This window comes from Triticum aestivum, chromosome 5D, assembly GCF_018294505.1.
Source record: "Triticum aestivum cultivar Chinese Spring chromosome 5D, IWGSC CS RefSeq v2.1, whole genome shotgun sequence".
Taxonomy (NCBI): domain Eukaryota; kingdom Viridiplantae; phylum Streptophyta; class Magnoliopsida; order Poales; family Poaceae; genus Triticum; species Triticum aestivum.
The window spans coordinates 379,029,217-379,041,860 of NC_057808.1; the positions used below are offsets into that span (position 1 = coordinate 379,029,217).

The 12,644-nt window shown below is 49.0% G+C and overlaps 1 protein-coding gene across 1 annotated transcript; it reads left to right on the forward strand.

Moving 5' to 3' along the window:
• Positions 1 to 6,527: 6,527 nt before the first annotated feature.
• Positions 6,528 to 10,383, forward strand: LOC123121928 (FT-interacting protein 7). The gene is made up of 3 exons (XM_044542022.1): positions 6,528 to 6,869; positions 7,544 to 7,607; positions 7,700 to 10,383. Exon 3 carries the CDS (start codon positions 7,790 to 7,792, stop codon positions 10,112 to 10,114), a length of 2,325 nt encoding a protein of 774 aa, XP_044397957.1. The 5' UTR covers positions 6,528 to 6,869; positions 7,544 to 7,607; positions 7,700 to 7,789; the 3' UTR covers positions 10,115 to 10,383.
• The last annotated feature ends 2,261 nt before the right edge of the window (positions 10,384 to 12,644 follow it).

The following is a 12,644-nucleotide window of genomic DNA, read 5'->3' on the forward strand; positions in this document are numbered from 1 at the left end:
AATCCAGCAAGGGGAGAGGAGAAGTTGAGGGAGAACTCCGGCAGCACGACGGCGTGGTGGTGGAGCTTGTGGTTCTTCTGCAGGGCTTCGCTAAGCACTACGGAGGAGGAGGAGGTGTTGGAGGAGGAGAGGGCTGCGCCAGGGGAAGGGGGTCAGCTGCCCTCTCTCCCCCTCACTATGTATAGGGGGAAGGGGGGAGGATGAGGCACCCTAGGGTTTCCCTAGGGGAGGGGCGACGGCCACAGGGGAACCCTAGATGGGTTTGGGCGCCCCCACCCCCAGGAAACTTGTCCCCCAAGCCGGGAGGGGTGGCTGCCCTAGGGGAGGCGCTCCCACCTCTCCAGGTTACATGAGATGGGGTGGGAGGGGCGCACAGCCCCTTAGTGGGCTGGTGTGCCCCCCTCCCCTTGGCCCATAAGGCCCCCAACGCTTGTCGGGGCCTCCGAAACCCCTTTCGGACACACTGGTTGTCACCCGGTACCCCCGGAACAATTCCCGACTCCAATACCCTTCATCCAATATATCGATCTTCACCTCCAGACCATTCCGGAGTTCCTCGTCACATCCGGGATCTCATCCGGGACTCCGAACAACCTTCGGTAACCACATACTATTCCCATTACAACTCTAGCGTCACCGAACCTTAAGTGTGTAGACCCTACGGGTTCGGGAACCATGCAGACATGACCGAGACACCTCTCCGGCCAATAACCAATAGTGGGATCTGGATACCCATATTAGCTCCCACATGTTCCATGATGACCTTATCGGATGAACCACGATGTCGGGGATTCAATCAATCCCGTATACAATTCCCTTTGTCCATCGGTATACTTGCCCGAGATTCGATCGTCGGTATCCCCATACCTCGTTCAATCTCGTTACCGCGCAAGTCTCTTTACTCGTTCCGTAACGCATGATCCCGTGGCTAACTCCTTAGTCACATTGAGCTCATTATGATGATGCTTTACCGAGTGGGCCCAGAGATACCTCTCCGTCATACGCAGCGACAAATCCCAGTCTCGATTCGTGCCAACCCAACACACACTTTCGGAGATACCTGTAGTGCACCTTTATAGCCACCCAATTACGTTGTGACGTTTGATACACCCGAAGAACTCCTACGGTATCCGGGAGTTGCACAATCTCATGGTCTAAGGAAATAATACTTGACATTAGAAAAGCTCTAGCAAACAAACTACACGATCTTGTGCTATGCTTAGGATTGGCTCTTGTCCATCACATCATTCTCCTAATGATGTGATCCCGTTATCAACGACATCCAATGTCCATGGTTAGGAAACCATAACCATCTATTGATCAACGAGCGAGTCAACTAGAGGCTTACTAGGGACATGTTGTGGTCTATGTATTCACACATGTATTACAGTTTACGGTTAATACAATTATAGCATGAACAATAGACAATTATCATGAACAAGGAAATATAATAATAACCATTTTATTATTGCCTCTAGGGCATATTTCCAACAAGCACAACCCACCAGGGCGCGCCCAGGTGGGTTGTGCCCACCTCAGTGGCCTCCCGCACCGCCTCTTCGCCCTATAAAGTCCCAAATATTCCAAAAACCCTAGGGAAATCAATAGATCAGAAGTTCCGGCGCCGCAAGCCTCTATATCCACGAAAAACCAATCTAGAGCCAGTTCCGGTACTCCACCGGAGGGGGAAATCATCACCGGAGGCCATATTCATCATCCATATGGCCACCATGATGAGGAGGGAGTAGTCCAGCCTCGGGGCTGAGTGTTTAATCTCTCTCTCTCTCTCTCTCTCTCTCTCTCTCTCTCTCGTGTTCTTGATGGTATGATCTTGATGTATCACGAGCTTTGTTAATATAGTTGGATCATATGGTGTTTCCCCCTCTCTATCTTGTTGTGATGAATTGAGTTTTCCCTTTGATATTTCGTTCTTGTCGGATTAAATACTTTTATGGATTTGAGAGAACTTGATGTATGTCTTGCTATGAATACCCGTGGTGACAATGGGGTATCATATTGATTCACTTGATATGTGTTTTGGCACTCAACTCACGGATTCTCGAGGTGACATTGGGGTAAAATCTATGCATAGGGGTTGATGCACATTCTCATCTTTGTTTCTCCGGTAGAGATCTTGGGGCACTCTTTGAGGTTCTTTGTGTTAGATTGAGTATTATGAATCTGAAATTGTTTGATGCATATCATATAATCAACTCACGGATACTCGCGGTGACATTGGAGTATCTATGTGACATTAGAGTTGGTTGATGTGTATCATATGGTGTTATTTTAGTATGAACTCTTGGTTAGATCGATCAGAAAGAATAGTTTGGTGTTATTTTAGTACGAACTCTAGGATAGATTGACCGAAAATAATAGCTTTGAGGTGGTTTCATACCCTACAAATAATTTCTTCTTACGTTCTCTGCTAGATAAGAACTTTGGAGTGATTCTTCATCGCACGTTGAGGGATGGTTATATGATCCAATTATATTAGCGTTGTTGAGAGATTGCACTAGAGAAAGTACGAACCCTAGGCCTCATTTTCAAGCATTGCAATACCGTTTGTGCTTTGTTTTATCAATTGCTATCTTGCTGTTTTTTATTGTTCCTATTACAAAAATCAATATCTACTATCATTACTACACTTTTATCACCATCCCTTCGCTGAACTAGTGCACCTGTACAAATTACCATTGTATTTGATGTGTTGGGGACACAAGAGACTTTTTGTTATTTGGTTGCAGGGTTGTTTGAGAGAGACCATCTTCATCCTACACCTCCCACGGATTGATAAACCTCAGGTCATCCACTTGTGGGAAATTTGCCACTGTCCTACAAAACTCCGCGCTTGGAGGCCCAGCCCGAGTCTACAAGAACAAGTTGTGTAGTAGACATCACACATCCATGCTACTATTTCATTCCTGCTTACCTTCTTTCTAGAAGAACATGTGGCTATTATCTAACGGTGTTCTTAGAACATCCTTGTTTTATATATAGTAAGATGACACACATCCATGCTACTATTTCATTCCTGCTTACCTTCTTTCTAGAAGAACATGTGGTTATTATCCAAGGATGTAGAGTGGCATGTAAATCTATACTAGACTTATCTTGACATTTTACTATTAGACATCCATATTTATTGCTTACCTTGCATCCCTACTGACACAGTATACACAGTGATGAAAACATTGTGTGAATTAGGTAATTATAGACCATTTCAAAGAGAGAGGAAGGGGCATCCGCCTGTTTCAGCTCTAGTCCCTTTGTTGCTAAATTTATTACATTTTCTAATGTGCCTTCGTTTCGGGTCGCGACTATGACATTACTATACGTCATTTTGCTGGTCAGGTGCAAGGTAGAGCATGCATTAGAATTTGTAGTTGTGTCGGTGCGGATACCAGGCCTTCGATCAATGATTGAGTCGGGCAAAATTGGAAATAGAAGCAACTCATCACACAAGAGTTGGAAAAAAAGCACACGTAAGCAGGCGCACCATATTAGACAGTAGCAAATAGCAAACCAAACTTTCTACTCCAAACCTATTCATGGACTATCCTCTACGACAAATAGGGGTTTTGAAGATATGATTCTTAACTTCTGCCCGGAAGAAATTTGTATTTTTCAAAATCGATGACTTGCTGGTGAAGTGCGCGATTCCAATCAATTGTTACTCTTAAGGTCGCAAATGTTTGCCACGTAATTGCACACTTCCCCTACTTACTTCCACACCTTCTCATAATTTCCTCTTTCAACTTGTTCGAAGCATGTGTCGATGCTAGGTATTTTGACTCCAGAGTTGATATAAAAAATCGTTCCTTTTGCATTATTAGATAGAGTGAGACAATATGTCGTCGAAGATATGTTAAAAGCTTTTTGAAGAGATTATTGTTAACATATGCCCTGAAGGAAATGCATTTTTGAAAGGACGACCGTTAGGTAAGTGCGCGAATCTAGTTGACGGTTACTCCTAAATTGAATTTGAAAAGTCATTAATGCACGCCTACGTGATCCCACGCTTCTCCTCCTCTTTTACCCTACACCTATCCCTAGTTATCTCTTTCGGCTTGCTTGGGAGCTCGTGTCGGAGCCAAGTATTTTGGAGCCCGTCGGTGTGTTCGTAGAAGAATCCCTTTGTGTTATCGAATAAAGTAATAAGGTGACACGTCGTCCATGCTATGACATAGGCGTTTCAGGAGGTGGCCGTTAGCTTAGGTCCAGGAGAAATTATATTTAAAAAAACCGATGACCACTAATTGAGTGGGAATATAACCAATGGTTACTCCGAAATGGATTCGCTTCCCTTTCTTCGTCCAAACCCATGGTAGCATAAAATGAGGGGAGGTAGGCCAACACAACCCGATCTGGAGCACTGTCGAGTTTTTCTTGCAGAGCTTCCGTCGGATCCCTCCCGAACAATCGCCAACCACCATGGAGAACGACCAAAGGAGACAACCACCACTAGATGCCGCTCGCAAGCGCCGAAAAGTAGCTCCACTTTGGCACGACATCAAACACCCCACGGGCAAGCCTTACTATATACCTAGCCCTAACATAGCTCTACTCTGAACAGGGACTCTCGCGCTCCACTCAAATCTCCACACCGACCTGCGTCACTGTCGGGGAAGAAGAGGGAACTATCTCAGTGTGAAGCCAATTCCCCGAGTTGTATGGTAAACTTATTGAAGCTTTCTTTCGTTGCGTGAAGCATTTCTATTCCAGCTGGATTCAAGGAAATGATCAGCAGACATGCGTGTTCCCGAATTGCAGTACCATTGCTTCACAAGCATCGCTAAAAAGCACTAAAATAGAAAAAAACGAATTACAAACCACCAATCCAGTGCAAATCTCTTCGCTTTTCTACAACTCCTTAAAAAGGACGACCGTTAGGTAAGCGCGCGAATCTAGTGGCGGTTACTCCTAAATTGAATTTGAAAAGTCATTAATGCACACCTACGTGATCCCACGCTTCTCCCGCTCTTTCCCCCTACACCTATCCCTAGTTTTCTCTTTCGGCTTGCTTGGGAGCTCGTGTCGGAGCCAAGTATTTTGGAGCCCGTTGATGTGTTCGTAGAAGAATCCCTTTTGTGTTATCGAATAGAGTAATAAGGTGACACGTCATCCATGCTATGACATAGGCATTTCAGGAGATGGTCGTTAGCTTAGGTTCAGGAGAAATTATATTTTAAAAAACCGATGACCACTAATTGAGAGGGAATATAACCAATGGTTACTCCGAAATGGATTCGCTTCCCTTTCTTCGTCCAAACCCATGGTAGCATAAAATGAGGGGAGGTAGGCCAAGACAACCCGATCTGGAGCACTGTTGAGTTTTTTCTTGCAGAGCTTCCGTCAGATCCCTCCCGAACAATCGCCAACCACCATGGAGAACGACCAAAGGAGACAACCACCACTAAATGCTGCTCGCAAGCGCCAAAAAGTAGCTCCACTTTGGCACGACACCAAACACCCCACAGGCAAGCCTTACTATATACTTAGCCCTAACATAGCTCTACTCTGAACAGGGACTCTCGCGCTCCACTCAAATCTCCACACCGACCCGCGTCACTATCGGGGAAGAAGAGGGAATTGTCTCGGTGTGAAGCTAATTCCCCGAGTTGTATGGTAAACTTATTGCAGCTTTCTTTCGTTGCGTGAAGCACTTCTATTCCAGCTGGATTTGAGGAAATGATTAGCAGAAATGCGTGTTCCCAAATTGCAGTACCATTGCTTCACAAGCATCGCTAAAAGCACTAAAATAGAAAGAAAAAAAACGAATTACAAACCACCAATCCAGTGCAAATCTCTTCGCTTTTCTACAACTCCTTAAAACAATGATCCAAGCCTCTAACTTCATTCCTCATGGCATGCTTCTCATTATGAGAAGTGGGTACCGACCATCAACGACGTGGACGCGCAACTGCTGGAAAATTAGGGTTCATCATTTGAGTCGGGGGAGAAGAGATGGTTTGATTCGGTTTGGGTCGAGCAAAAGAAAAGACATGATTAGTTATTATTTTTGGAAAAAGAGAAGAATTTCATATCAATTGGAAAAAGACGAAAGATCAAAGCCCTAAAGCAGGATGGGGCAAATTATTCATAAGAATCAAACAGTTCCCCTAAAAAAGAAGAAGCAAACAATTCCAAAGTCCTCTCTCTCTCAAAAAACCAAATCCTCCCTGAATCGAGCGAACGGAATCAAAATTTTGCTTAAAAAAAAGAGTTGGTCTCACGACAACAATACTTTGTCCCCGTCATCATCGCACAAAGGAAACAACTAAACAACTCACTTCCTCGGCGGCTTCCCACCAACCAAACGCCGATGGACCATGTCCTCGCCCCTCTCGCCGCTGATCCAGAAAAATGCTTCACACACGCACACCTCTTGCGGCCTACGCGATGCCGGTGCACGCACTCGGTCCACGCAGCACGCGCACTAGCCGCCGACCGGGGTCCAGCTGGGTCGCCCTCCGCATGGCCTCGGTCGGTCGCCCTCCCCACGCCGATGAGAAAAGCCACCCCGGGGCCCACCCTGTCCGCCGCTTTCCCTCACTCTTCCACACTCTTCCTCAGTCTTCCCACTCTCGCCCCCCCTCTCTGGCTTATCCCTCTCGGCTCCCACCTAGGGTTCTTGTCGAGGAGAAAACTCAAGATCTTCCATGGAGGCGGCGACTGCCGGCGGGTAACCTCTCCGGCGTGTAGATCCGGTGGTCGGCCACCACAAGATCTGCTGAAATCTTTCAGCATTGCCCCCTTGCTCGTGTTCTCGACTCCTGGCCAACCTCTGCTGATTCCGAATATCTCCTCCTCCGATTCCGTCCTTTCCGAGATCCTCCCTGTTCAGATCGCGTGCTGGAATCTGTTACGTGAGTGCGCAGTCCCATGTTCTTCCCTGTCGCTTTTCCCTTTATTTTTTTCTTGCTTGCCACGAGGGAAGATCTGTAGGAGTAAACGATGGTAAAAAGAATTTGTAATGAATGGAGGATCTAGGTGCGGAGCTGCTAGGGTTTTACAAGATTTTTACATGGTTTCTATTTCTTGTATTAGATTCATATTTTGCCTTTTTTGATGCGCACAGACATTCCTGCTGCCATCCGTTTTGAGGTATATGAGGTTATTTTTATCCAGCGATTAGTTAAATCCCGCTCACCCGGCGCACCATCCAGATCTATTTTTCTAGTTCATATGCGCTGTTTTAGTCCTTCCTGGACTGGTAGTTAAAGCCGTGGGTTCTCTTCATGTTCCAACATTAACACCGGCTAGCTGTTCTTCATGATCCAAGAACTTACATGCTGTTTCAGCGTTTTCTCAAGTCTGAATTACCAGTGTGCAGAATAGGGCTAGCATAACTCTACTGTTGTCCTGCTTGATAAGTAGTATAATAATGGATTTATGTTGTAGTGTCCTCAGTCCAGTAGTTATACTTGTAGCGGATGTTTTTTCATTTATGTTGCAGTGTCCTCAGTTCAGTCGCTATACTTGTCGCGGATGTTTCTTTCAAGATTGGTGATGTGATGTAGATGTTTTCCCCACATGGCAGATGGAGAATTCTCTCACGAAATGTTCGGTTGAAAGCGACCTTTCCTGAATTGTTGATTGCAAAGGTGCCAACCTCCTCTTCTTTCTGTACACCAACCATTCATTTTGTTGCCTACAACAACCATTTAAAGTCCGTGCTTATTTTCCTTTTTTGCAGCTATTCTGGGGAATCAGTCGCTATTGGCTGTATCTTTCTTCCTTTTCCGATCCTGAGTAGAAATTGTTTGGTTGAAGACTGTCATTCAAGATGATGCAGAGGCCATTCCGCCCGGAGGAGTACTCCTTGAAGGAGACTACTCCTCACCTTGGTGGAGCAGCTGCAGGTGACAAGCTCACCACCACCTATGACCTGGTTGAGCAGATGCAGTACCTTTATGTTCGAGTGGTAAAAGCGAAGGAACTTCCAGCTAAGGACCTCACTGGAAGTTGTGACCCGTATGTTGAGGTGAAGCTTGGGAATTATAAGGGCACAACTCGGCATTTTGAGAAGAAGACCAATCCTGAGTGGAACCAGGTGTTTGCCTTCTCAAAGGAGCGCATTCAGGCATCAGTAGTGGAGATTATTGTCAAAGATAAAGACTTTGTTAAAGATGACTACATTGGACGGGTTATGTTTGACCTGAATGAGGTCCCAAAGCGAGTTCCACCTGACAGCCCGTTGGCTCCACAATGGTATCGCTTGGAAGAACGGAATGGGCACAAGGTCAAAGGAGAGTTGATGTTAGCTGTTTGGATGGGTACTCAAGCAGATGAAGCATTTCCTGAAGCTTGGCACTCTGATGCTGCGTCAATCCCTGGCGATGGCCTTGCAAGTATTAGATCAAAAGTTTATCTTACTCCCAAGCTTTGGTATCTGCGTGTCAATGTCATTGAAGCACAAGATCTTATACCAAATGACAAGACCAGGTACCCTGAGGTTTACGTCAAAGCAATGTTAGGAAACCAGGCTCTTAGAACCCGAGTATCACCAGGCAGGACTCTGAATCCAATGTGGAATGAGGACTTGATGTTTGTTGCAGCTGAGCCATTCGAGGAGCACCTGATTTTGAGTGTAGAAGACAGGATTGCTCCAGGAAAGGATGATGTAATTGGGAGAACTGTCATTTCACTGCAGCATGTAGCTCGGAGGCTGGACCACAAGTTGCTGAACAGCCAGTGGTATAATCTTGAGAAGCATGTGATGGTGGATGGCGAGCAGAGGAAGGAGACCAAGTTCTCAAGCAGGATTCACTTGAGAATTTGTCTTGAAGGTGGATATCATGTCTTGGATGAATCGACACATTACAGTAGTGATCTAAGGCCAACTGCCAAACAGCTGTGGAAGCATAACATTGGGGTCCTTGAGCTGGGTATCTTGACTGCGCAGGGCCTGTTGCCTATGAAGACGAAGGATGGACGCGGCACGACTGACCCTTATTGTGTTGCTAAGTATGGGCAGAAATGGGTGCGTACAAGGACTATCATTGATAGTTTCACTCCCAAGTGGAATGAACAGTACACTTGGGAAGTGCATGATCCATGCACTGTGATCACTATTGGTGTATTTGACAACTGCCACTTGAATGGCGGGGAAAAGGCTAATGGTGCACGGGATACCAGAATTGGGAAGGTCCGCATCCGCCTCTCAACGCTAGAGACTGATCGGGTGTATACCCACTCATACCCTCTTATTGTTTTGACACCTGCTGGCGTTAAGAAAATGGGTGAGGTACAGCTTGCTGTCCGGTTCACATGCTCATCACTGCTCAACATGATGACTCTGTATTCACAGCCCTTGCTGCCCAAGATGCACTATATACACCCGTTGTCTGTGATCCAGGTTGATAACCTAAGACGCCAAGCAACCAACATTGTCTCAACAAGGCTGAGCCGTGCAGAACCGCCACTGCGAAAAGAAATTGTGGAGTACATGCTGGATGTGGATTCTCACATGTGGAGCATGAGAAAGAGCAAGGCCAACTTCTTCCGTATCATGGGTGTCTTGAGCCCTCTGATTGCAGTTGCTAGATGGTTCGATCAGATCTGCCACTGGAGGAACCCACTGACGACTATACTGATCCATGTCCTCTTTGTGATACTAGTCTTGTATCCTGAGCTGATACTGCCTACAATCTTTCTCTACCTATTCCTGATTGGAGTGTGGTACTACCGGTGGCGGTCAAGGCAGCCCCCGCACATGGACACTCGCCTCTCACATGCGGAGACCGCCCATCCTGATGAGCTTGATGAAGAGTTTGACACTTTCCCTACATCTCGTCCACCCGACATCGTGAGGATGCGGTATGACCGCCTCCGGAGTGTCGCTGGGAGGATCCAGACTGTTGTTGGTGATCTTGCAACACAAGGAGAGAGGCTGCAGTCTCTGCTGAGCTGGAGAGACCCAAGGGCCACCGCGCTGTTTGTGACCTTCTGCTTCATCGCCGCGATCGTCCTGTACGTCACACCATTCCGCGTTGTGGTCTTCCTTGCAGGCCTGTACACCCTGAGGCACCCGAGGTTCCGCCACAAGATGCCGTCTGTCCCGCTGAACTTCTTCAGGAGGCTGCCGGCAAGGACTGATAGCATGCTGTAAGGTGCAACCGTCTCTTATCGCTCCGTGATGCGGCGCCTTCCTCGTTTCGGTGGCTCGATGCTGAGCATGTTCTATAGCTGCAACTGAGATGATGCTGGGGTCGAAGCGCGGTTGCCAAAAAATTGAACTGAACTATGTCGTTGTTTGTAGTCTTTTCAGTTGCCCGCGTGTCTGTTTTGGAACAGTTTTGAACCTTTCCTGTTGACGACTGAAACGCCTGATGTGTGAGTAGTTATTATGCATGTATGCCGCCTGAAGAAATTGTGCTATCACCTGAGCTTCTGCTGTGCCCCATCATCTTTTGCATTTGCATCTAGTAATGGTTCTTCCCATTTTTTCCATAGGAATGCTGATCTATCGTCAGTTGCTTCAGTTGGAACTGCTGCCAGTATTGGGATCCTACTCTTTTTGCACTTTACAGATGGAGTGTTCCTTCACTCGCCCGAATATGATGAAGAGTTTGGCATTTATCTCCCAAATTTGAATGTCAACTCCTTGAATGCCAATCGATATGTTGAGGAAATTGCGCTTGTCCATGAATTTCTGTTTCTTGATCGATATACATGCGTTCAAAATTCAACTTCTTAGGCTGTAATGCATTCAAAAACTAATTGGCTCCTGTCTTTGCATCTCAAGCACCTACACCAATTTAGGCTACTATATACACATTTTATGAGGATTTAGGTATGTGTGTCGGAAATATCAAGGTCCACGTACTTGCTTACAGTTTTCCTCTCAAAAGGAAATTGCCCCTAATGCTTTTCAAAGTATATTCATGCTAGTTAGTGTTAGAAGAGAGAGAGAGATTGTTGCGGAATATGATGGATGTATTATTGAGCCTCGAGGGCGAGTATATATTGAGTACAAGACTTGAAGGGCAAGACGCCTCTCCTGGAGATAAGGTAGGAGACGGATTACAAATCCTAAACTACCAAATACAAGTATCCCAAATATATCTCTAACATCCCCCCGCAGTCGTAGCGGTAGCGTTGCGAACAACAGGAGCGTCGCGGACGGTCATACTGAAGAGAATAGCAGCCGACGGACTGACATCCCCCCGCAGTCCTAGCGGGAGCATCGTGGACGGTGTCGCGTCGCGGACGCGTTGACTGTAGAGGAAGCCGACGAGTTGCTCAAGCGGATGATAGCCCTTCGTGCCGATGTCGATGTAGCCGAGAGCGGAGGGTGGTGTAGCCGTGGTCGAGGTAGCCGTGCGAAGAACGCCGTGGTCGATGTCGAGTCGGGGTAGCCGGTGTTGAGGGAGTCGCCGTGGAGCCGCAGGCGCAAGGAGGCGTCGAGTTAGTCATGGGCGCAGTGGTGTCGAAGAAGTGATGCGCCAGAAAGGAGAATGGTGTTGATGACGCGTCGCGCCGGGTTTGCCAACTCTGGGGACACATCGTAGACGAAGGCACGCGTCGGTGTTGCCAGCACCGGGCATGCGTAGACGGTCGAAGACGAAGTTGACGAAGCGCCGCACCAGGCTTGCCAGGCCCGGGGACACGTCGTGGACGAAGGCACGCGGCGGTGTTGCCAGCACCGGGCATGTGTAGACTGGGACCTGGACGAGCTGTACGCCATATCGAAGAGGTCGGAGAGGCCAGCAGAGAAGGACTCGACGACGGTTGCGGCGCCAATCGGCGCGGGGCCAATGTCGCCCGCGGTTGTCGGAGTAGATGAAGCGGTCGGGATAGATGACGGCGACGCTGGGAACGAGCTGGTGCTGGACGAAGACGAAGTGGGGTGGACGGGCGGCGGCAGCAGCTACGGAGGTAGCCGCGGCGGCGGCCAAAGAAGAGCGGCGGCGGCGGCCTGACGGCGGCGGCGGCGGCTAGGTTAGGAGTGCGGCGGCGGTGATCGAAGTGGGCGAAGAACCCTGACAGCGTGACGAAGACCGGCGCGGACGGTGGCGTTCCCACGCCAAGGGAGACGGCGCGGTGCATACCACGGGAGGTCGACGCGGTGACGGCGGAGTGGACCTCGGGCCGCGACGCTACGGCCCAAAGGGGCAACGCAGCGGCGGTAGGCGGGTCGGGGCGACGGTGGGAAGACCTCTGGGCGGCGGCGGGGACCGCGGGCCGTGACGCTGCGGCCCGAAGGGGCGACACAACGGCGGTTCGTGAGTCGGTGCAACCGCGGGGACGGCCTCGGGGCGGCGGCGGGGACCACGTATCGCGACACTACGGTCCGAAGGGGCGACGCAGCGGCGACGCACGAGTCGATGCAGCCGCGAGGAGAACCACGGGGCGGCGGCGCTGCGGCCCGACGGGGCGACGCAGTGGTAGCCCGATGCTCGATCGGTGGAGAGGCGCGCTGAACTCGGGGACGACCTTCACGGGACCTGCGGAGGCGCGCGTAAGCGATGGGCCAGGTCGGTCGCGCGGCGTAGATGAGACGGATCGCGGCGGCGAGCGGATGATCAAGCCGATAGCGTGCGACGTCAGGGACGCCGCTCGGTGGAGGAGTGGTGGCGGCGGAGTCCGGGATGAGGCCGGCGACGACGGACGGCGGGGGACGTCTGCACCGGCACCCG